This window comes from Schistocerca piceifrons, chromosome 4 (assembly GCF_021461385.2).
Source record: "Schistocerca piceifrons isolate TAMUIC-IGC-003096 chromosome 4, iqSchPice1.1, whole genome shotgun sequence".
Lineage (NCBI taxonomy): Eukaryota > Metazoa > Arthropoda > Insecta > Orthoptera > Acrididae > Schistocerca > Schistocerca piceifrons.
The window spans coordinates 573,306,549-573,333,386 of NC_060141.1; the positions used below are offsets into that span (position 1 = coordinate 573,306,549).

Here is a 26,838-nt window from a genome sequence, read left to right on the forward strand (position 1 = left end):
ACCTACAGGGGAGAGTAATAAAATCCTAGTGGTTAATTACTGAAGTAATCACAACAAAGTGCCAAAGTTTGAAGCATTCCTACAAAGTAGTGGAGCTCATGTAATACTAGGAATAGAGAGATGTTTAGAACTCAAAATTAATAGCAGTGCGTTTTTTTTTAGTTTTTTTTTAGGGAAATTAAACGTATATCGAAAGGATAAAATGATGGGAAACGGAGGTGATGTATTTGTTGTAGTAGACAAGAAACTGAAATTCAGCAAGGTAGGAACTGAAGCTGCAAGTGAGACTGATTAAGCGAGACTCAGTATCAGGGGTGGATATAAACTGATAAATGTATCCTTCTAGTGACAACCAGACTCATTACGTGAAGTCGAAAACTTCAGAGAAACCCTCGGTTCGCTATTACCCCAAGTTCCCCAACCACACTACCATCATTAGAAGAGACTTTACGTATCCAAAAATGAAATGGGAAAATTAGTTTTGTAAGCGGTGGGCGCCTGCGAATCATTACCAGATGCTTTCTCAGAGAACTTCTTAGAGCAGGTTGTTCGGAAGCCCAATTATAATGAAAAATTGATCTAATAGCAACAAATACATCTAACCTCTTTGATGATTTCCAACTAGAATGACCATGAGGCAGTTGTAACAACAAAGATTACCAAAGTACAAAAGGCAACTAAAAGAAGTTGAAAAATTTATGTTTTCAGTGATACACTCGTAGATAAACAGGCAGCAGTGTTATATCTGTATGAGGAACCCGAAACCTTTAGTTCAAGACAAGAGAGCGTAAAGCAATTATGACCCAAGTTTAAAAGAATAGTTGACAGTGCACTGGATGGAATGTAACTGTAGAACAGTTCATGATGGGAGTGACACTCTATGGTATACAGTCACTACAAAGAAAAAAGAGAGACAGAGAAACAGAGACGACTGCATAACAGGCTTAAAACAAATCACAGGCCTATATATAGAGAGATAGTCAATGAAATGCGTTCGGTTGTCAAGAGCGCAATGAGTGAAGCCTTAAACAATTGTAGTAGCAGAATATTATCGAAAGATCCCTCTTAAAAACCGGAGAAATTCTGGTCGTATAAGGAGTATTGCCTCAATTAAATCCTCATGTCACTGAAAAGACGCGTGACACGCAATTTAGTGTCTGTGGAGTGAGAAACAGCTGAAATCGTTAAAACTGAACCGAGTTCCACAAAACGTTGGAATCTCTGTCAAATTCTATACGAAATTGCGATCGAGTTAGCCCCTCTGCTAACCATAATATACCGAAAATCCCTCAAACAGAAAACTTGTTCCAGTGGTTGGAAGAAAGCAATGGTCACATCCATCTACAAGAAGGGCAGCAGAAGTAAAAACCACCGTCCAGTCTCATTGACCTCCATTTGTTGTGGAATCGTAGAACGTATGATGAGCTCAAATGTAAGGAGGTATCCCGAACAGAGTGACTTCCTTCGTGCCATCCAGCATGCATTCGGAACACATCGATCATGTGAAACCCAACTGGCGCCTTGTTCACTTGACAACCTGAAGGCTACGGATCAAGAAAGTCAGGTAAATGAAGTGTTTTTTGATTTCCGAAAGGCATTTGACTGAGTACCACACATATACTTACTATCGAATCTACGACCATATAGAGTATCAAGCGAGAGTTTTGGATTTATTGACAGGGAAGACACATCATTATCTATAGAATGGAGGGTCTTTAACAGATGCAGAAGTAACTTCAATTGTGCCCCAGGGAAGGGTGTCGGGGCTCTTGTTGATCATGTTGTATTCTAATCACCTTGAAAACAATATTGATAGAAACTTCAGACTTTTCGCAAATGATAATCGTTATCTGTAACGAAATATTGTCTGAAAGCAGCTGCACGAATATTCAGTTATATCTTGATAAGATTTCAAAGTTGTGCAAAGCTTGACCACTTGTTTCAGATGTTCAGATATGTAAAATTTTGCACTTCACAAAACGGAAAAACGTAGTATCATATGGCTATAATATCAATGAGTCACAACTGGAATCGATCAACTCAATCAAATACATGGGTGGAACAGAAAGTGGGGATATCAAGTGGAACGATCACATAAGCTCAGTTGTAGATAAAGCAGGTAGCAGGTTTCGGTTCATTGGTAGAATACAAGGGAAATGCAGTCAGTCTGCGAGGTTGCATACAAACACTCTTGGGACCCACCCTAGACTACTGATTAAGTGTATAGGATCGGTACCTAATAGGACTATCAAGGGGTATTAAACATATACAAAGAAGGGCAGCACGAACGGTCAAATGTTTGTTTGACCCATGCGAGAGTGTCACAGAGGTGCTACAGTAACTGAAATGGCAGAAGACACACGCAAATTTATGCCACGTAAGCACACCTAAAAAGTTTCTAGAACCACCTTTAAGTGACGAATCTAGGAATATCTCTCCCACATTGTAGTTATGCTCTTCAGTCCGAAAACTGGTTTGATGCACCTCTCCATGATACTCTACGCCGTGCAAGCCTCTTCATCTCTGCATAACTACTGCATCGTAACTAAATTCACTTGAACCTGATTTCTGTATTCGTCTCTTGGTCTCCCTCTGCAATTTTTACTCCCCACATTTCCCTCTAATACCAAACTGACAATTCTGCGAGGTCTCGTAATGTATTCGTACATCAGCAACCGACCCCTTCTTTTAGTCAAGTTATCCTATAAATTTTTTCCCTCGAATTCGATTCAGTGCCTCCTCATTAATTATTACATCCACCCATCCAATTTTCAGCATCCTTGTGAGCACCATATTTCAAAAGCTTATGTTATCTTCTTGTCTGAACTACTTATAGTCCAATTTTCACTTCCTTACAGGGCTGCACTCAACACAAATACCTACAGAAAAGATTTCGTAACACTTTTCCTCTTTTTTCAGATCTGCATTTCGAGCTATATCCAGTACGGATTTTAAATGCTTTCTACTTCTGTCATTGGTTATTTTGCTACCAAGTGGCAAAACTCATCTATTACGTTTAGCATCTCATTTCCTAATCTAATTCCCTCGGCGCCACTTAATTTAATTCGACAACATTCCATTTTTTTACTTTTGTTGATGATCATATTATGACCTCCTTTCAAGACCTTTTGCTATTCGTTCAACTGTTCTTCGATGTCCTTTGCTGTTTCTCATAATTACAATGTCTTTGGCAAATCTCAAAGTTCCTCCTTGAACTTTAAATCATTGTTCAAATTTTTATTTGGCTTCCTTTGATGATTGCTCAGTGTACATACTGAACAACATCGAGGATACGCTACAACCCTATCTAGCTCCCTTCTCAATTAAGGCTTCTGTTTCGTGTCCTTCAGCTCTTATAACGGCAGTCAGATTTCTTTACAAGCTGTTCATAAGCTTTCGCTTCCTGTATTTAACTTTGCTCCTTTAGAATTTAAAAGTGTGTATTCCAATCAGTGTTGTCAAAAGCTTCGTCTGTCTCTACAAATGCTATAAACGTAGGTTTCCCTCTCTTGTACCTATCTTCTAACAAAAGTCGCAGGGGCAGTAATGCTTCAAGTGTTTGTACATGCCTCCGGAAGCCAAACAGATCTTCAACGAAGTCGGTTTCCACCAGTCTTTTCATTCTTCTGTAAATAATTTGTGTCAATATTTTGCACCATCAATTGTTAAACTTACAACACCTGCTTTCTTTGTAATTGGTACTGTCACATTCTTTTTGAAGTCTGAGGGTTTTTCGCCTGTCTCATATATCTTGCACACCAGATGGAACAGTTATGTTATGGTTGGTTCTCCTAGGGATATCAATAATTCTGATGGATTGTCATCGATATTAGGGGTCTTGTTTTCACTTAGACCTTTCAGAGCTCCTTCTAGTACTTCACGCAATATTATATCTCCCATCTCATCTTCACCGGCTGTCTGTTTTCTTCTGTTAATATTGCCTTCACGTTCATTTTCGCTGGTATCGCTACCGTAAGGATTGCGAACTCAAGATTAGTCTAATTACAAAACGCGCAGAGGTATTGAAGCAATTATTCTTCCCGCGCTCCATATTTGAATAGAACTGGAAGACGGTCTAGTAACTGGTACCCTTTGGCCATAGGCCTACTTTACAGTGGTTTGTATAGATGTAGATGTAGTCAAGCTCACATTAAGCTGTAACTTAATTCAGATCTGCAAAACTGAAGGCGTAATTACAAGCATAATATTCCAGGTACAGAATGTTAAAAAAGTATTCTATATTTTGAGAGGAGATATGAACCAAAACAAATATCCAGTAAACACGAGCCCTATATTGCAGAACTTAAGAGGTATACATACTTGTTCATGTTCGGTACTGTGAAACACGTTTGTCTACTGCATGCTCTTTGCTATTAAGAACGACCTACAGAATGCAGTAAAAAAATGAGGACGCCTGGATCCAACATGCTATAAATATCTCTTAGTGCTCTTACTGTAAAACATTCATGGTTTCCGGCGGGTGCAGTGCATACGTTAGCTCTAATGGAAGGAGTCTGTGTTTTGATAAGTTTGTGAAACGTGTTTACATTACGGTATTATCTTTGTCCTTGCCAGCATAATAGAAGCGTAATATTCCACACCATACTGAGCACCTCCTTTAGCAGTGGCTCTCAAGTGCAGTTCGTGTGTAATAGCAACCAAATTACATTATACGCTCTGGTTCTAGGCGCTCCAGTCCGGAGCCGCGCTGCTGCTACGGTCGCAGGTTCGAATCCTGCCTCGGGCATGGGTGTGTGTGATGTCCTTAGGTTAGTTATGTTTAAGTAGTTCTAAGTTCTAGGGGACTGATGACCACAGCAGTTGAGTCCCATAGTGCTCAGAGCCATTTGAACCATTTTTATACGCTCTGGTGTTTTGCTTGCTGCATTCTATAGATGGCAGTAGAAGAGATTTATTTCACTCTAGCGACGATGCACAAGTGCTCACAGCTTTTTACTGGAATTTTTTTCATGTTTTGGTCCATACTCAAGATATAGAATACTTTTGTTTAATACACCGTATTTCAGAAGAGGTTTCGTAATAATATCAAACTATGTTCAAACAATGCAATAGTATGTTAAGGAACATATTCTCTTAACATTTGTGCATCCACATTAGAAATAGTTTGAGATAAAGGGAGTGAATGAAACTTGTTAACTTCCTAGAGTCCTGATCTTCCTGTAAGTAATGGGGTACCTATTTAGTTGAGAGCAGGCTATCGTATAGCGGAAGTAGTGGAGGAAAAACCCTGCAGTCAAGTTGGAAAATTTGGAAATTTGTGGTAAGATCCTATGGGACCAAACTGCTGAGGTCATCAGTCCCTAAGTTTACTCACTGCTTAACCTAACTTGAACTAAATTACGCTAAGGACAACACACACACCCAGGCCCGAGGGAGGACTCGAACCTCCGACATGGAGCGGCTGCGCAATCCGTGACATGGCGCCTCTAACCGCGCGGCCACTCCGCGCGGCCTTGCGGTCAAGTTCTTAGTGGAAAGTGTTTATGTGAAATCAGAGGCTTTGTAAAACTTAACTTACCAGTATCGTGCTGCCATTATCAGAGACTCGGATAATCAATTTCACACACGTGTACAGCCAGCAGCCGATGTGTGTGCAGTCATTAACGGCGATGTACCGTGCGTGATTGAACAGCTGCGTAGCCGTTGGCTGTTGACAACCCGGAGCCCTGCACCGTGCACGCCCTGCCTCTCGTGCAGTGTTTCTGCTTCGGCGCTGGGATACTACTAGAGTCGTTATGACAGTTGCACTGCAACAAAACCACGGTTCGGTAATTTTGCTTCACTACATAAGTGACGTAATAAACCGTAGGATTACCGGCAGCATTGGTAGAACTGGTAGGGAAAGAAACATAAATAAATGTGTGGATTTGTTTTGCACGTAATTAGAACCACACCTCATTCGGTATTAGTCCATTGTGTATTTTTATATCGTTGCAGAATATAAAATGCATTTTGTGAGTAATAAAAAGTAGTTTATCACGTAACTTTTGCACTTTCATGCAACGAAAGCAGTTACTTTTGATGCTAGTACCTTTTGCATGCAGAAACATTAAAATATGTACGCAATTATTTTTGATATCTTGTACTCAACAGAACGTTCTTCATCACGATCAAAGGCAAGAGTGTCCTGTTACTATCGATAGATGCGAAAATCGTTTATGAATAACAGAAACATGTCTGATATAGATTCGTCGAAGTATTGAAGCGATGTTTGATGTATTTTTGTTTTATTTTTTCTACAGCATCCCTCTGTTTCACATTACAAATCTACAATTTTCTAATAAAAACTGAATTAAACAGCGACAATTTCAGTTTTGCTGTAAATACTGTTTACTCTTACGCATCAGAGAGGACGACGACTATGTAAGACAAAAATGTTCCTCACGTTACCCGGCCCATTATATATATCCTCACTCAGTTTCTAGATGGCTCTCTGCTTCCGGTTTTTAGGGCAATCTAAGACACTGATCGCATATGTAAAGAAAGCGATCGTTACTAGTTAACGCCCGATAAGTACGCCACACGTATAACATACAAGTGATGCGGGTACGACCTTAACTGAGTAAAGCTACTAGGAAACCTACCGTAGTCCACACTTGCTTATGGTAGTCTAAGGTAGCCTACGGTAGTTTTACAATTCTGTTTGTGATCAATGCTGAAACACTGCATAGATAACTACTTGTAAATACGAAATAAGAAAATAAAGCTTAAGAAAATACCAATGATGGTGTAATGGTACCATTTGGAGAATGTAGCGAAACTGATTATTACACAGTCTCGCTATACCTATAGCTAAACCCTGAAAGCGGAGGGTGCTTAACATGGCTCAGTCACTTTCATCTTTTCCTATTACAGTCGCTATTAGTTTACGTGAAGAACCGTTGTTGGTAAAATGCTTTGTGGGCTCGTATCTTTCCAGTTTTACTTTCATGAGCTTTCGCGAGACGTAGAAGGAAATAATATATTGGTTGACTCTTGTAGAAAAGTATGCTCTCAGAACTTTAACAGTAATCCACACAGTGATGCAGAACACATCTCTCGCAGTGTCTGCCACTGGAGTTGAGTGAGCATTACTGTGGCATTTTCGGCTTACTAAATGAACCTGCAACGAAACACACTGCTGCTCTTTCGAACTTCTCTATTCCCTCTATCAGTCCTACCTGTTACAGACCTCAATGTTCAGCTACTGGTCGAACGAGGGTTTTGTAAGCTACCTCCTTTATGGCTTCGCTACACTCCTTGATGATTTTTCCAGTGAATGCGAGTCTTACCTACCATTAGTTTCAGATTGGTTCAAATGGTTCAAATAGCTCTGAGCACTATGGGACTTAACATCTATGGTCATCAGTCCCCTAGAACTTAGAACTACTTAAACCTAACTAACCTAAGGACATCACACAACACCCAGTCATCACGAGGCAGAGATTAGTTTCAGAGGTCGTTCCAGTTTAAATCTCTCTGTACACACGCTTCTAGATATTTTATGGGTTCCACTGCTCCCACTGATTGTTTTGTAATTGCATTACATTAATCGTTCTTCCTGCCTATTTATGCACAGTACGTTAAATTTGTTTATGTTCGAGATCAACTGACAATAACTGCACCAAGCGTCGATCCTCCGCAGTTCTTCCTGCATTGCGCTACAACTTTCTTGCGTTGCGACATTTTTGTATACGACATCATCATCTGTGAAAATCCTCACTGATCTTACGTTATCCACTAGAATATTTATATGTATGAGGGTTGTTTGATAAGTATTGTAAAAAATCGTTTCGAAAACAACTTACCTTACTTCTCGATATAGTCTCCTTTGAGGAACATACACGTGGTCCAGCGATTCTCCAGCTCTTTCATCCCGCCGGAAATACATATTCATTCAAACTCTGCAAATTTCTCGTTGCCTGCAACTATCACTTCCTCATTTGACGAAAATTTCTTCCCAGAAAACCAATGTTTCAAGTTAGCAAGCAGGAAGATGTCACTTAGGGCTAAGTTTGTTGAAAATGGTGGGTGAAGAACTAATTCAGAGCCCAGTTCTTAGACTTTTGCCATTGTGATCGCTGGTCTGTGGTATGGTGCTTTATCCTAGTAAAAGAACACTTTTTTGCCCATCAACCTTGGATTTTTTACCAGCAAACTCAAGTTTCAAACGATCCAACAACGAAGCGTAATAGGGTACAGTTGCGGTTCTGCCTTTTTCCAAGTAATCTATGAGGTTACTTCTTGGGAACTCTAAAAAACGGTGGCCACTACCTTACCAGCAGACAAAAGGGTCTTTACCCACTTTCATCAGCCTTTGGCCATTGTTTTGACTGCCGTTTTGACTTGAGTGTGTTGTGATGAACCCAAGTTTCGTCAACAGTTATAAATTCGCGCAAAAATCTTGCTGACTGCGATTAAACGACGCCAGACAATGTCTTAAAATGTTGTACCCGATGCGTTCATGCCCAACTGTGAGTAATCGCGGCACCCATCTCGCACACAGCTTCTACATAGTCAATTCTCCGTGCAGGATGTTATACACTCGCTCAGTTGAGATTTATACAGTCTCAGAAATCTAATGAATTTTTATTCGGCCGCCTTACACTACGACATCACGAATTTTGTCAGTGGGGTTCCTTTATGGTAACCCCAATTGGACGGCAAGAGGGCCCTTCGTCTTCGGAGCTTGTCCGACCACGTTCGAATTCAGTAATCCAAAAGTAAATGGTCTTCAGTGATGGTGCAAATTCCGCGTAAGGTTCGTCCAGTTCTGTTTTGACCTGTGCGACAGTCCAACCATTCAAATGCAAATGTTTACTAACATCACGAAACTAGGTTTCCTCAATTTTCAGTCGCAGTCGATACACTGACAAATTCAAATGGTTCAAAAGGCTCTGAGCACTATGGGACTTAACATCTGAGGTCATCAGTCCCCTAGAACTACTTAAACCTAACTAACCTAAGGACATCACACACATCCATGCCCAAGGCAGGATTCGAACCTGCGACCGTAGCGGCCGCGCGGTTCCAGACTGTAGCGCCTAGAACGGCTCGGCCACACCGGCCGGCCTGACAAATTCAGACGGGTATCAACAGCAGACTGTACACTATACATTGTTGGAGTTATTTATACGATCCTTATAATAATCAAGCTTACCAATCATAAAGGCGCAACGGAAATGTTCCATTCCTTCATAGAAATTTATCACACTTGTCAAACCACCCTCGTATTCAGAAACGTAATAGTCTTATAACACTCCCTCGGGGCACAACTGAAATTAATTTTATGTTTCAAGATTCTTCTCCGTTGAGGGTGAGCTAATGTGTCCTATTTGTTAGAAATTCCTCAGTACAATCATGCGGGCATGCGAAACTGTACAGAACGCCTTCCGGGAGTGAAGGAACACAGCTTCAACCTAGGCGCCGATATCTACTGCTTTCTGGGTCTCGTCGACGAACAGAACAAGCTGGGTTTCAAACAATCGTTGTTTTTGGAACTCATGTTGGTTCATACAAAGGAAACAAGTAGAGCTAACAGAGAAAACCAAGCAGTTATTCTTACCTGCTTAAGAAGGCCTGCGCATGAAGGCGACAACAATTTCCACAATCATATTTTAAGGCAAGCCAATGCAGGAAAGCTTAGGAGGTACTAGTCTATGTAAAATCAATGAATGTGTGAAAGCAGATAGTGCGTTGCTGATCGGCATAGCATAAAAATGGCCCACCCGACTACCCCAGCCCGCTGTCCTGAGCGTTGCCGAATGGCTCAAATTCTTCTCCTGCAGCAGATTTCATCCGCTTTGGAGTCACACTTGGCGACAGTAATGATGGTCTAGCGTCACTAAAACTAAGGACAGGAGGGGTAGCACAATTCTCCATAAATAAGAGTCGACTGTGAACTAAATTAAACAGATATAGTGTTCACAGATACCCAAGAGTTCATTTACAAGAAAACTCACACATATAGTTAATTACACAGCAATGCAGTGAGTGACAAAAATGCCTTTATCTGTATAACTAAAAGACTAAAATGGTCACCTGGTCCCAGTTGCAGGTTCCCTAAGTAACGGCTTACAAGGGCAACAAAACTTTTCAGTCTGCCGTATAATTACTGACCGAATTTTAAATTAAGAGCAATTATCTTCCAGTAAAGCTTCAACACAATAAGTCAAATATTACAGTTTGTGTATATAGCTTGAGGCAGTGTAACTCACTCTGATAATTCCACAGACTACATTAATCCATTATTTGAAAATGAGAGCACTTTGCGACTTCCAACAAGTTTTACACATAATTTCAAACCTTTCAAACCTTTTAGAAACAGTTTCTCGCTTAAATTCCCCCCCCCCCTCCCACACACACACACAAAATAAAAAAATAGAAAAGTTTATCGCTTACTACAATTTCCAGTTCATGTAGTATAATTTCAGCATCAGGCATGACGTTTTAATTTATTACTTCTTTACTACTAACTCTATTTGCAACATATTTTGCAGACAGTGTCCACATACACCACTGAATGCACCTGCAAGTTATATCATCATATGACACATAGCTCAGGAGATGCAGGGAATATGATGTCAAACATTGAGATGCGTGAAAAACTAACTTTCCTTGAAACAGAGCACAAATTGCCCAGACTGCACTCGCCCAGTGTTTGATGTTGAGAGCACTTAGCGACTACCAACTAATTTTAATTACAAATTCAAATATTTCCTAAACTTTTTCCAGTTAACAGCCCTACAAAACAATTCATGGACTTTTGACCCTATAAAGAATCAGTGTTGGGGAGTTACTGGTCGTAAATAATCAACAATTAACGAACCGGCTACAGCGCTCAGTCAACGAGAAAAACAGCTCACACAAGGAATCGCGGAACGATGCGATAATGGAAACTGAATATCAAAAGCTGGGAGCGACCGAGAGAGATTCAATCTAGTAATGGCACATGGCAATAGAACGTCGAAGATTGACTTAGCGGCGGCTTAGGGGGATCGTAACTGCGAATTTCCATCGTAATTTTGATGTGCCTAATTGTCGCCACTTGCCACCCGGAAAAAATCTGTAGCTTCCCCGGATCTTCTGAGATCTCAGCCTGTCAGGTAAATTATTGCAAAATGTTGTCTCAGTTGTGGGTCAATGTGGCTGGACGCGTGTTGCGTGTAGAAGACCATCCACCAAAATGAGCACGAGCGCTTGTTTTGGGTGCTATTTAAAATGTAGAAACTCAAAAAACACGTTCTATCCAGAAAGGGACAATTTTTGCTGTCATTCAAATCCATATCATTATCACAGCTTTTGAGAAAACACTGGGTTGCCAGACACTGACATCTTGTTACTGCTGAAGCCGCTTCTCTGATGTTCCATGTACGAGGCTTGATAAAAGTCCCTACAACGTGCTTACTTTTAGCTGAAAACACCTTCTAAAATTGCCAACTTCTTAATGAAATGAAATACCTGCCCGAAAAATTGATGTAAAAGTCCTCTATACTTACATGTCATCATCACATATCTAGTATCTCTCATCTGCCTCGCATCACACATGTGATAATAATATTAAATACTCATTAACAAATTCATGTTATTCCGTTACTTATGGTTGCAATGGCTTCCTGTCCTTCAATTACACTAATTATTCACTAATTAATAAATCTGCCTCCCCTAGAGAGTGTTGTATTACAAACGGATCAAAACTTTCCATTCTGTGTCTCAGATATCAGTACGGTCTTGAAACTGAAGACAACAGAAAGAAAGCTCAACTATTAAATTTCGCGTTTAAAAATGGATTCAAGCATGAGGATTCTACTGTGAAACCAACGTTTGGCCGACGGACACCCTCTCAACCGGGTGGTACTAAAATAAATACTACAGCACTGAAAAGCAATTGAAATACTCGAAATGAACAAGACTCTTGGTGCTGAAGGAATTTCTGTCAGATTTTACATTGAATGTGCTTCGGAATTATTTGTTCTCCGAGCTTTAATTTATAAAGAATCTCTCGCGCAGCGTGCTGTAACTCCTGGCAAAACGAACACAAGTAACTTCTGTTTATAAAAGGAATAAAACGACTGATGTATCGAATTGCAGACCTGTTTCCCTAACGTCCATCTGCTGCATATTCCGTGAGTACATTGTAAGCTCAAGCTTCATTAGACTCCTGGTGCAAATGAATTTTTCTCATAAAGCAGCACGGCTTGGTGAAACAACATTCATTTGAACCACTGCCCTTTTTGTTTTACACGATATACTGAAGCAATAGACACTGGTGGATACGTCAATTTTGATTCCTCTATTTTCGAATGGCATTCGACGCACTACCACACCGCAGACAGATAGCACAGAAAACCAGAGAATGTTCCGACTACCGTTACAGTTTCATTTGAAAAGGTAAGTACGCCTGTGTGTCGTAAAGTCGTAAAGATATAAAAATCCACACACACACACACACACACACACACACACACACACACACACACACTACTTTGAAAGCTTAAGTGGGGCTCATCCGCGAATATTATGGTCATACTTGGACTCGACGATGAATCGAGGGCTTTGCTGAGGAGGAGTGGCTTCTGTTCCTCGACGATACAAGTTACCGTACCATAGGTGCAACCACATTGAAAGGGTGTCTGTGGAGTTGCCTCATTAACCTATGGTTCCTAAAGAGGGTCAGCAGCTTTTTCAATAGTTACAGAGCCAACATTCTGGCTAACTGACTGACGTGGCCTTGCAATATCAGCCAACATGGCCTTGGTGTGCTGACACTCTGAACGGCTGAAACCAATAGGAAACTGCTGCCGTTATGTCTTTTTTCCCTCGAAAGCATCTAGCTCTACTGCATAGCTTAATGATGGTGACATCCTCTTGGATAAAATATTCCAGAGATAATACAGTCCCCTCCGTTCAGATCTCCGGGCAGGGACTAGCCAGGAAGACGTCGACTTCAGAAAAAACAAAACTGACATTATGTGGATCGAAGGGTGGAACGTTAGAGCCCTTAATTTGAAAAGGGAAGTCGGTAGTTTGATGTTAGATGTAGTGGGCATTATTGCAGTGGCCGGAAGAACAGGACTTCTGATCAGATGAGTATGGAGCTATCAATGCGTAGTGCAAAAGTAGGTCTACTAGGAATGCAGGTAAGTTACAATGAACAGCATAGTGAACGCATTGTAGTAGCCAAGACAGACACGAAGCCAACACACAACACGACAGCGCAGGTTTATATATCAACTAGTTCCGCAGAAGATTAAGGGATTGAGAGAGTGTATGATTAGGTAAAGGAAATTATTGAGATGATCAAAGTAGATGAAAATTTAATTGTGAGGGGAGGTTGGAACTCAATAGTAGGAAAAGGAAGAGAAGGAAAAATAGCAGGAGAAAAAGAAGATTGTATAAGTGGCAGAGATATAGGGACTCTGGAAGGTTTTAAATAGGCTATATTTCGAAATCAGATATTAAACTGCAAAACATTTCCAGTGAGAGATGTGGACTCTGCTGACAATTTATTGGTTATGATATGCTGATTAAAACTGAAGAAATTGCAGTAAGGTAAGAAATTACGGCTTTGTGACCTGTATAAGTTAAAAGAACCAGTGGTTGTTGAGAATCTGAATGTGAACCTTAGGTAATAGTTGCGTGAAACATTGTTAAGGGACGCAAGAGAAGGCGAGTGGGTAGCCTTTAGAGATGAAATAGTGAAGGCAGCAGAGTATCGAACAGGCAATTAGACAAATCTCAACAGAAAAGGTTGAATAAAGCACGAGACATTCAATGTAAGTGACAGAAGGAGAAAATAGAAAAATGCCCCAGATGAAGCAGGCAAAAGGGAATACAGACGACTAAAAATAAGATTAACTTAAAGTACAAAATAACAAAGCAGGAATTGCTAGACGAGAAATGTGGTGAACTAGAAGCATGCATAACTGGGGTAAAAATAGATGCCACCTACAGGAAAACTGAAGATAGCTTTGGAGAAAAGAGAAGCACCTGTATGAATAAAAACGACTCTTGTTTGACCGATTCTCGAGTATCGCTCAACAGTTTGGGACCCTTGCCAGGATGGATTAATAGGCGAGGTCGATAATATCCTACGATGAGCGGCACATTTCGTTGCGGGATCGTTTAGTTGGTGCGAGAGCGCTACGGGGATACTCAACAAATTCCAATGTCAGGCGCTGCAAGAGAGGAGTTACGCATTACGGAGAGGTTTAGTACTGGAATTCCGAAAGTGTATCCAACAACGAAACTCTGTTCCGAAAGCTGGCAGAAAACCCTAAGAGTTTCTGATCGGATGTGAAGTACACCAGTGGAAATGTGCAACCAATAGCTTTACTGCGCGACGACAGTGGTGATGTTATTGATGACAGTGCCACTATAGCAGAGTTACTTAAGACTGTTTTCCGAAATTCCTTCACAAAAAAAGACGAACTAAATATTCCAGAATTCGAATCAAGAACAACTGCCAAGCTGAGTAGCTTAGAAGTAGATATCCTCGGTGTAGCGAAGCAGCTTAAAACACTTAAAGGCAACGCCTCCGTTTAAGATTGTATACCAGTCAAGTTCCTTTCAGAGTCTGCTGATACAATAGCTATATACTTAGCAAACATATACAACCACTCGCTCGTCGAAACATCCGGACCCAGTGACTGGAAAGTAGCCCAAGTCACACCAATTCCCAAGGAAGGAAATGTGAATAATCCGCTGAATTACAGAACCATATTACTAACTAGATTTCCGGAAGGCTTTTGATACCGTTCCTCACAAGAGACTTCTAATTAAATTGCATGCCAGTGGGTATCGTCAGCACGAACGCGGGTATCGTCTCAGCTGTGTCACTGGATTCGTGATTTCCTGTCAGACAGGTCACAATTCGTAATAACTGACGGAAAGTCATGGAGTGAAATAGAAGTAATATCTGGCGTTGCCCAAGGAAGTGTTATAGGCCCTCTGCTGTTCCTTCTATACATAAACGATTTAGGAGATAATCTGACCAGCCCTCTTAGATTGTCTGCAAATGATGTCATTTACCGTCTCATTAAGTCATCAGATGATAAAAAACGATTTAGAGAAGATACTTGTATGGTGCAAAAAGCGGCAATTGACTCTAAATAAAGAAAAGTGTGAAGTCATCATCATAAACACACAAAGAAATCCGCTAAATTGTAGTTATACGATAAATCACACACATTTGAAGGCTGTAAACTCAACTAAATACTAACGGATCACAGTTACTAATAACTTAAATTGGAAAATCACGTAGACAATGCTGTGGGGAAAACAAACTAAAGACTGCGGTTTATTGGCAGAACACTCGGAAAATGTAAAAGGTCTACTAAAGAGATTGCTTACAGTACGCTGATCAGCCGTCTTCTGGAGTACTGCTGGGCGATGTGGGCACCACATCAGATAGAATTGAAGGAGGACATCGAAAAAGTTCAAAGAAAGGCATCTCGATTTGTATTATCGTGAAATAGAGGAGAGAGTCCCACGGATATGATACATGAATTGCGATGGCAATCATTAAAATAAAGGCGTTTTCCGTTGCGGCAAGATCTTCTCATGAAATTTCGATAACCGACTGTCTCCACAGAGTATAAATATATGTCATTGGTTCCCATCTACACAGAGAGAAATTAGAGCTCGCACGGAAAGATTTGTGTTCGTTCCTTTTCAGCGCGCTGTTAGAGAGAGTAACGACAGAGAAATAGTTCAAAGGTGGTTCGATGAACACTCTGCCAGGCACTTAATTGTGAAATGCTCAATAATCAGGTAGATGTAGATATCGCACAACATATTACTTACTCCCAGGTGATCACAACGAGAATATCAGTGGAATTAGAGCTAATACAGAGGGTTATTAACAAACATTCTTGCCACACGACATTCGCGAATGGAACAGGGAAGAGGGGAGAAGCTAGTGGTACGAGAAGTATCCTTCGCCACACACCGTATGGTAGTCCATTGAATGTAGATATAGATGTAGACGTAGAGTTGTTCCTTTCACACTTGCTCCTCACTTACTTTACATATTTCCCCTGACAAGCTGTGTAGCACGCTGCACTGTCGGCGGGTGGACCAGTGCGACAGCAACCAGTGTCAGGAGAACCACGTCGCGATGTTCTTCCCACATATACTATGTGATCAAAAGTATCCGGACACCCCACAAAAACATAAGTTTTTCGTATTAGGTGCATTGTACTGCCACCTATTGCCAGGTATTCCATATCAGTGAGCATAGTAGTCATTAGATATCGTGAGAGAGCAGAATGGGATACGTCAGTACGCCAGATTTCCACACTCCGAAACATCCCTAGGTCCTCTGTTTCCGATGTCATACTGAAGTGGAAACGTGAAGGGACAGATACAGCACAAAAGCGTACAGGCCGATCTCGTGTGTTGACTGACAGAGACCGCCGACAGTTGAAGAGGGTCGTAATGTGTAATAGGCACACATCTATCCAGACCATCACACAGGAATTCCAAACTGCATCGGGATCCACTGGAACTACTATGACGGTTGGGCGGGGGGTGAGAAAACTTGGATTTCATGGTCGAGCGGCTGCTCATAAGCCACACATCACAGCGGTAAATGCCAAACGACGCCTCGCTTGGTGTAAGGAGCGTAAACATTGGACGATTGAAAAGTAGAAAAACGTTGTGTGGAGTGACGAAACACAGTACACAACGTGGTGATACGATGACAGGGTATAGGTAGGGCGAATGCCCGATGAACGTCATCTGCCAGTGTGTGTAGTGCCAACAGTAAAATTCGGAGGCGGTGCTTTTATCGTGTGGTCGTGTTTTCAATGGAGGGGGCTTGCACCCCTTGTTGTTTTGCGTGGCACTATGACAGCACAAGCCTACATTGATGTTTTAAGCACCTTCTTGCTTTCCACTGTTGAAGAGCAGTTCGGGTATGGCGACTTCATCTTTCAACACGATCGAGCACAGTCCCTAAGCTTTCACACTACTTAACCTAAATTATCCTAAGGACAAAGATACACACCCATGTCCGAGGGAGGACTCGAACCTCCGCCGGGACCTGTTCATAATGCACGGCCTGTGGCGGAGTGGTTACACGACAATAACATCCCTGTAACGGACTGGCCTGCACAGAGTCCTGACCTGAATCCTATAGAACAGCTTTGGGATGTTCTGGAACGCCGATTTCAAGCCAGGCCTCACCGAGCAACACCAATAGCTCTCCTCAGTGCAGCACTCCGTGAAGAATGAGCTGCCAATCCCCAAGAAACCTTCCAGCATCTGATTGAACGTACGCCTGCGAGAGTGGAAGCTGTCATCAAGGCTAAGGGTGAGCCAGCACCATGTTGAATTCCAGCGTTACCGATAGAGGGCGCAACGGAGTTGTAAGTCATTTTCAGCCCAGGTGCCCGGATATTTTTGATCAGATAGTGTACGTCTAGTGAAATGACCACAACGAGAAAATCAGAGAAATTAGATCTAATACAGAGAGAGACTCCATTAATTTCCTGGCAAGGATCAAACATTCTCGAAGGCGCTGTACCAGAAGTATCCTTCTCCGAATACCGTAGAGTGACCCACGGAATTTGGATGTAGATGTAGATTTGTTCCTTTCATACTTGTTTCTCACTTCTTTCACTTTTTTTTCCCTGACGGGATGAGTAGCACGCTGCACTGTCGGCAGGTGGACCAGTGCGACAGCAACCAGCGCCAGGAGAACCGCATCACGGTGACGCTGATCGCGGTGGTGGTGCTGTTCATGGTGTGCCAGACGCCGACGGCCGCGATGCTGCTGTACACGGTGTTCCGCGGCGGGCAGCCGGGCGAGACGGAGAACAACGTGCGCCTGGCGCTGGGCAACATCTTCAACTTCATGGCGGCCGTGCACTCGGCGTGCAACTTCCTGCTGTACTGCGCGCTCTCGGACAAGTACCGGCGCACGTTCGTGCTGACGTTCGTGCCGCAGCGCTGCCGCCGCGGCCGCCTCGCCGCGCAGCCGTCCTCGCGGACCGCCGTCTCCTCCACGGCGACCAACTACACGTCCGTGGCGCTCCACAGCTCCTTCTCGCGGGGCGTGTCCATGCACGAGGCGCTCAACGGCCACCACCCGCACGCCCACGGCCCGCTCAAGTGGCAGCCGTCTGTGCAGTCGGAAGCTACTCTCTGACCTGCCGTCTCTAGTAGCGCGCAGCACACCGTTACGACCTCGCGAGGTCCTCTTTTCTAGAGCACCTCCACAACACAAGAATAGCGGTTTCGCGGTGTACCTCTCGGTACCGAGAAAGTCTCCTTAATTTCCTGGCAAGGACCAAACGTTCTCGCAGGCGCAGATGGCGTGCCTGCCAAGAGATCTAGTGGTCCTGAGGTCAGAATGAGTTTCAGATATGAACGTGTTGGCTTCATAGAATAGTAAAAAACAAGCAGACTACGCCAAGAAATGATCAACGGACTTCTGAGTATTGTGAAGTGCGTTTCCATTGACTGGCATGTTGTGATGGCGCATTGTCAGTCTCTAAATTATTTATACACGCGGTTTCTTAGACGCAGAGCTGTGGACTAACAGACTCTTCTTTTGATGTAGGTCTTCAGGCTTTCCCGACGAGGAGTTGCCATCTTGGAAAATAGCATTTTCTGCCGGCAATCCGCGTCGTACTTGCACGATATTTCGGTCGCGTATCTCGCAATTTTCGTCAGGTGCGCCCTATGCTGGATCCAGTCTGGAACGAGTCCTGACTCCAGACTGGACCCGTTCCACACTGGATTCAGCATAGGTCGCACCCGACGAAGTTTGTGCGTGCAAGTACGACGCGGATTATTGGCAGAAAATCCAATTTTTCACGATGTCTTCTTTTGTCATTTCAGGAAGGAAAGATATTTGGAGAGCCCAATCAAAAGTGTTCCATAACTCTAAATGGTTCCGGCAAGGATAATTTTTCAGAATGTGAATTGGTCATTACTGTAGCGTCCTAATGGATCAACAGTTCCTCTAAGAGAAAAGGAAAAAAAATGGGCCTCTGAGCACCTTGACAGAAAAGATGGTAGTTTAAAATTCGCACTTTTAAAGACGTATAAAATTGGAATGACTGCCTCAGTTGAAGCAGTACTTTCACGAGCCAATAAATCCTAGTCGCTTACAAGCCCAGCAGTAAGATGACTGTGGTTGCGCGGTAACCAAGGCGTTTCGAAACTCTTCTCAAAAAAATGTTACACGCGTAAGTGGAGCATTCAGCGAAAACAGTCATGTCATAACCCTGTGAATATACTCTTTAGCACTTATCTGGTAAGTACAGAATCATTCAGCATAAACGCATTGTCTTGTGCTACAAAACTTTTCAGACTGTGCTCGTGATATGATTCTATGAGTACAGAACGTGAGACAGGATTTTAGTAATCGTTCAACAAGCAAATTAATGAATATGAATAGCGAGTTGTATTAGCTACTGCTAGGAACACGTTTCCTACACTGTAGAGAAAAATCTTAACTGCTCTGCGATGGTAAGCCGTTCAGGCTTAGCACAATCATGGATGGGGAATAACGTTGCACTCCAACTGAATGTTTTAGTCGTTGGATACGAACACAGAAAGTAGTACGTAATCTGTACACATTGAAGTATAATGGAGTACTGCATTTTAGCCTGCTGCTTTACCTTAGTATGCAAGTCATTTAAAATCCAATCGAAATTTTACAAGGATAAATAAGTTACGGCTTTGGCTACAGCTGCAGTGGAAATTAATGTTAAAATGCAGGCTAACTTTAACCCCATTCATGGCAAATTTTCACTTGTCCAGAAATTTTGCCATTAAAATTGTTCAATTTTTGACAGTATTTGAGTGAAAAGGAGAGGGGAAGTTGCAGCACATAATGTTTGTTGACTAGATTTTATGGTAATGCCGTAGGTCAAACTCGAAAACTTTTCACAGTATCTCATGGAGCTAAGGCACGTAACACCTAACATTGTGAGTAACGAAGGTGGCAGGTGAGTGAAACAAGTGCACTGTTACTACATAACCTTAATGCTAGAGACAGTCTGTGAACTTCGACTCAGTGGCCTTCTTGGGCTACTCAGAAGGAGAAGGCTATGTGCTAGCACTAGATTTCATCCCTTCCAGTCTCATCATCATTATCATCATCGTCAACAACAACAACAACTACTACTACTACTACAACTACTACTACTACTACTACTAAGACTACTACTAATACTTCCACTACTACCACCATTACTACTACTGATTCAATCCCAGACTAGGCTTATACTGCCATATTATAGACTGCAATTAGTGATTAGGCATTTGCATACGTTTTAACCCTGTTCCAAGTACATTCCTTCTCTTTTTTTAAAACCATGAGTAGCAGAATTTGGTTTATGATGCGACTAGGACGAAATGACACTGTGAGAACAGCGCGCGTTTAAAGTCGCAGGCTGAGGATAAGGCCCCTTTACGCCCTCAGATATCTGCATTACCTTGGCTGTACGTACAGATAAATCGTTGCGTGTGAATGAATCGCGGACTAAAAAATGTGTCTTCGTTAATGTCTGTGTTTGGCTTGTGCCAAATCTGACTGCGATCGAATTTACGCAGACCAGCTGTGCGGACCGGATTAAGTGCTTTAGTACTTCATACATGACACGACATGTTTCTGGAATGAAGTGTCTCAACGCTTACTGTGATATCACAGCAGAAAATTTCAGATAAGCTTAGTTTTTGCCAGTTACCAAGTATCTTAACGTTACTGTAAGTCTTTCAGATGCGCTTAGCGAATTCCCCATTACAGTTTCATTGCACCTTATACAGTATGTTCCAAAAACACTTTAACAAACTCTGGTGACAGGTTCCTTACACCAAAGCAAGAAAAAAATCTGTAATAAAGGGGGTTTAGAGTCACGATGACGTATATTTTGACATATCTGCTTCACCAGTGTCTTAATTTTAAAGCTGGGAAATTGTTGAATGAACCAGGTGGTGTCACGATTATCAGCAACGTGAACTTAGGTGGCAGCAGTGATAGTGTTTCTCTTGTTGCAAAATTTATTTAGCGTTCATCTCAAAACACCGTTATGACTCTAAGCCTTCGCTCTAAAATGCATACCTTAAGAGCTATGAAGACTTGTTCATCTTCGCTACTGTGAAATACATGTCTTCTGTGAAACAAGTGCTAATAGTTCTTAAGGTATGCAGTTTAACACCCATGTTTACTGGACTTTTTTTCTTGTTGTGGTGTGAGGAACCAGTCCCCAAGTTTGTAACAGTATTTTCGAAACACCCTGTATAAGGCATAACATACCGCGACAACACAAAGAACGACTCTTCGGCCTACGTAGTTAAGGGTTGGTTTCTTTTTTACGCTAGATTAATATGCAAAAGCGTTACACGTTTTAAAAGCTACTCTTCTGCGTATTGGGGTGTGTCTTTTTATAACTGTAAATAATAGCAGTAGAGAGAATAACTATCTTCTAAGCAAATTTTCTTAATTTCGTCATTGCCAGAAAATACTCTGCACTCGCAGGATACTGATTACACGTTTTAAAAGCCACTCTTCTGCGTACTGGGGTGTCTCTTTTTATAGCTGTAAATAATAGCAATAGAGAGAATAATTATCTTCTAAGCAAATTTTCTTAATTTCGTCTTTGCCAGAAAATACTCTGCACTCGCAGGATACTGATTCAGGATTGGGAGAAAGCTACATTGTTGTTTGAAGGTGTAAATTCGAATTGAATACTACAGACGAGATGCGCAAACGGTCGTCGCAAACATGGTCTGCTCAGGTAGACTTGAGCGTGTAAAGGACCGTAAAGGCTCCTCCTTGTTAGCTCAAGATAGCAAAACAAGGAATAGGATAGCCCACGTAACTCTCCCGGTTACTTACACCGTCTTCCTTGTATTTTCTTTATCTAATAGGTTTCCCGCCCTAGGTGGTGTCCCGTCTCGCCATGCCACGCCCTCGATATAGCCGCAGAAGGCATTTTTCTTTTGGTCTTCCATTCATACGCCTTGCTGAATAACAAAGTCGAAAACGAGTCTCCGCCGTCATCGGGCGGGGAAGATGACTCTTTATCTCGCTTCTGAGGGGCAGGTGCTGTCCGGCTAAGAACTGCGCCGACGTGAGTGCAGCGGATCAAACTAGATTACACCTGAGCTTTTAAAGTGAGGCAGCTGCCGTGCGTAAAGTAGGGGCCAAGTAGGCCGCCTGCCGGCCGGCGACCTGTGACGTCACGCCAGCCTCGGAATTGGCAAGCAGCGCTGGCCCGCGTCCACCGCACTTCGCGCCTCCCAAACGGCGCCACTAAAAGGCCCCTGCACACGCACCAATAGCGTGGCCAACAAACTGGACGTGTGTAGGCGTTTCGACCGATGTCGGAAGGGGACCACCCGACAGCCGAACCCCCCCCCCCCCCCCCCACCAGCACCACCACTGCACCCAACAAATTGTGTATTGTTTAGCGCTGTCATGCCAATCGCCTGACAAAAATTCATCTTTTGCCATTGTGTTGTATAACAGGGTGCGAGGTACGTGAAACTGTAAGGGCAGAGTTTCTGAAGAAATTAAAAGACTGCAGATGTTTCTGGGAGACGTAGTGCGGGGAGTATAACATATAGATGCGAGAAATGAAGCGCTTATTTCATTTTTTTAACGAATCCATAATGGTTTCGTGCAGGATATAGAAAGAATAAAAAAGTCAGTTGACCTTACGTAGCTATATTTTTAGGTTTTATTTCCGATATATTGGATGGACGTTAATTCAATAAACCAGCTTGGTTCATTGGTTGTATTTATTAGATGATGTGTGCCACCAACGTTTGTAGTCTTTCTTCTTCGAATTTGAAATGACTTTCTTAAACTCATAGGTCATCTTTCATGCTACATATAGATAAATTAATAACGTTTACTTGGACATCTTTTGTTTTATTGATTTTGGTTTACCACTATGTATTTCCTCAGTCAACTATAAATCACAATGCAGGTTTCAGGAAACATTTTAATTGATGGGATGCAGCAGCATTGAATTTGAGATCCCCGTAACTTCTACCACTAGCTAGAAATTGTAATGTAGCTAACAGTCTCTCCTTGCAGCTTACAGCCTCTCGCTTGACTGTACACTTGATCGTTAAAAATGTTCAGCAGTGCCGAAATGCATGTTTCATCCTTTCTTAGATAATTACGAAAATCATCGGGTCCCAACTGCTTAAGTCACAGAACGTGGGTAAATTTGTTTTCTTGCTCTAGCCAATTCTTTGCTCACAGCTTCCTATCGGCTTTTATGGCCTTGGTACCTCTAAACCAACCAAGGCAAACCTCCCTTTTTTTCTGTGTAAAACCAAGCGGGATCTCATAGAATATAAACAATGATGATGATGTTTGATTTGTGGGGCGCTCAACTGCACTGTTATCAGCGCCCATACAAAGTCCTAACTGTTACACAGTCACAACACAAACACCCAGTCCCCCGGCAGAGAAAATCCCCAACCCATCCAGGAATCGAACGCAATACCCCGTGATCCAGAGGCAGCAACGCTAGCCACTAGACCACGAGCTGTGGACAGAATATAAAGAATGAACGAGATAAACAAATTACAATAATAGGGAGGCATTGCAATCGCTAAGTGCAGTCGGTCGGGACGTATGTAGAGTGCCACGAAATTGTTCGGTCGGTCGGCCGATAAATTATTGCATGTGTAGGAGCCTTTTAAGTGCGGCCACATTACGGTTGGGGATAGTAGGATAGCCGCTTCCTATTGATGCCCCAAAAGCAGTACAAATATAGCTTGCATCTTTCTAAGCAGATACAGATCGATATTATTTTACTTTGATATGCCTACACACCCGAATGTATCGATAAATAAATGTTCATTTCATCACCATTTTATATTGTACTGCATCACAAATGTACCACTTGATGATGAGGATTATTATTATTATTATTATTATTATTATTCCTTTCCAAAGAAACAGCAGTTAAGCTGTTTGCTGAAAGCTAAAGAAAAGTTTTAAAAAATAAGGAGAGTCGAATGCAGTGCATCTACATACACACCAATGTACAGACCCCACAACCTCTGTACAGTGCCTGACAGAGGTACCCTGTACCACTACCAGTCGTTTCCTTTCCTGTTCCAATCACAGATATGCCTAATTTCTCGTATCTTATCTTCATGGTCCCTAAGTGTAATGTATGTTGGCAGTAGTAGAATTGCTCTACAGTCAGCTACAAATGCCAGTTCTCTGAATTTTCGCAATGGTATTCCTCGAAAACAATGTCGTCTTCCCTCCAGGTATTCCCATTTCAGTTCCCAAACCATTTCCATAATACTTGTGTGTTGGTCAGACCTACAGGTAACAAATCTAGCAGCCCACCTCTGAATTGCTTCAATGTCTTCCTTTAATCTGACCTGATGCAGATCCCAAACACTCAAGCAGACTCAAGAATAGGCCCACTAGTGTCCTATATGTGGTCGTCTTTACAGATGAACCACACTGTCCTAAAATTCTCCCAATAAATCAAAGTGGACCATGCCAATTCCATTTCATATCACTTTGCAACATTACACCCAGATACTTATATTATGTGACTGTGTCAAGCAGAACATTACTAATTCTGCAACCGAACAATACACTTTTTTCCCTACTCATCTTAATTAACTTATGTTTTTTCTACATTCAGAACTAGCTGCCATTCATCACACCAACTAGAAATTTTGTCTAAGTTATCTTATATCATTCTACAGTCACTCATCTTCACCACCTTCCTGTACACCACAACAATATTAGCTAACAATTGCACATTGCTGCCCACCCTGTTCCCCAGATCATTTATGTATATAGAAAATAATAGTGATCTTACCACAATTCCCTGCAGTGCTTTTGACAGTACACTTGCGCCTGATGAACACTCACCGTCAAGAACGATGTACTGTGATCTATTACTTAAGAAGTCTTCCAGCCACTCACATATCCGGTCATACTTTTGTTAACAGTCTGCAGCGGGGTACCAGGTACAGACAGACTTCTAGTCTGCTGCCATAAGATAGTTTTTCTGATGCCACTACTTGATGGCTGACAGTATCATGCGGTTTCCTATGGGCTCATAAAGTTTTCCATCTCAATTTCTCATAAATACTATCAAAGTGCATTGATTGTAGCAGAGTAGCATTTGTTACACCAAAGTATGTACTACAATCGTAACAAGATGAGGAAAATCAATGACCCACTGGGTGCACGCTCCCTTGTCAGTGGGAAACTGATGGCAATGTGGACAGTTCTGAGGAGAAAAACTGGGAAATTGTTGAAAATGGAGGGATGCAGATCATAGTAAATTAATGGAATTGTACTTGCAACCAATGGTGGGACACAGCTGATGGTAAAACAATAGCCAATACTTTGACTGAGCTATGTAGGCATGCTACTCTGTCTGCCAAACAGGTTCAGGTCACCAGAACATCATTCCTACAATATAAAATTCCTCAGGTCTACTGATAGCTTACCAAACTAAAGATTTTGGGTTCACCTCATATGCTGGCACATTATTTCAAACTTTCTGGCAGTTTTGTAATGGTAAACACACTCCTTTGAAGTGAAGGAGAAATTCTAAATAAAAACTTGTTGTCTACTACTATCACTATACAATCTCTGTTCCAAAATGGTACAACTACTTCAATGCATTTAATAAATTGTGTGACAGATTGTGTGCTGCTAGTTGGAGATAGTGCCCACATCCTTCTTTGACATGCACAGAAACATTTGAACTACAATCAAATAATTTGTCTCTTGTTTGTACTTTCTCCCAAGGATTTATGTCATTAACCAACTCACAAACAATGTTGACCATCATGAATCCATAAATAATAAACTAATGGAGAGAGTTCAAGTGACATTGGTGACTTCCAAAAGCACTTCTCATTACCAGTTATAGGATAGATTTAATTAAAGTACTATACTCAAAGCACTTAATTTATACATTCTGCAGAAACTGCAAATAACATTTATCAATAAGATAGTTAACTAGGACTTTGAGTTGGTTGTCAGATATCCTGTACCACATGCTAACTGTACTCACCAACATAGCTGAGGCCACTAATGAATGCTTGTATGGTGGCACTTGACTTTGAGAAAGCCAATTTGAACCCAGGTGGTGAAAAATAAAAGGAAGCCCCGTATTTGGATGACAAGTAGACAAGAAGATGCTCAAACTCAAAACCTCTCTCATGGAGTGAGGGCACATAACACTGTAGATTGTGAACTTCAGCTCAGTAATGCCCTTGTGCTGTTCAAGAGGAGAATGCTATGGGCTGGCAATAGATTTCATTCTTTCCTATCTCATCATCATTATAATCATCATCAACTACTACTACTACTATTCATGATTCAGTACTCAGGATAGGCTTATATTGTCATATTATATCACTGATGATTAGGAATGTGTGTGGATTTAATCCTGTTGCATGTACATTCCTTCCCTTAAAAAGGCAAATGCAAAGGCCCTCAGCAACATGTTCTGCTGGAATTTCAGACAGCATGCCTCATTAAAACAATCATCAACAAAAACTAGACACATGAGTTGCTTATCAATACCACATGATATCAATAAAAGTTATCACTAACTTCACTTACTAAGCAAATCAAGACAACAGTTGTTACAATTTATTGATAAAATCAAGTTGCATTTCAGGGACTAAATTCGTATCATCAGTAATAATAATTAATATTTCAGGAATGATCTTCACTAAAATCAGCCACACTAATTAATAGGTGGTCACATTGAACAGCTGTAAAGTTGCTGTTTGTTTAAGGAAATCAATGAAGTAGCAGTATATAGTATTTGGTCACAATGTCCTGAATGAATGCCACCCAGCTGTGAG

General features: G+C 41.7%; 1 protein-coding gene across 1 annotated transcript in view; it reads left to right on the forward strand.

Annotated features, from left to right (window-relative positions):
- LOC124796011 (FMRFamide receptor-like) overlaps window positions 1-18,151 on the forward strand; it is a 50,262-nt gene extending 32,111 nt beyond the window's left edge. Inside the window, exons 5-6 of the mRNA XM_047260093.1 lie at window positions 17,669-17,946; window positions 18,043-18,151. Coding sequence (XP_047116049.1) covers window positions 17,669-17,946; window positions 18,043-18,151 — 387 coding nt within the window. The remainder of the gene's footprint in view (window positions 1-17,668; window positions 17,947-18,042) is intronic.
- The last annotated feature ends 8,687 nt before the right edge of the window (window positions 18,152-26,838 follow it).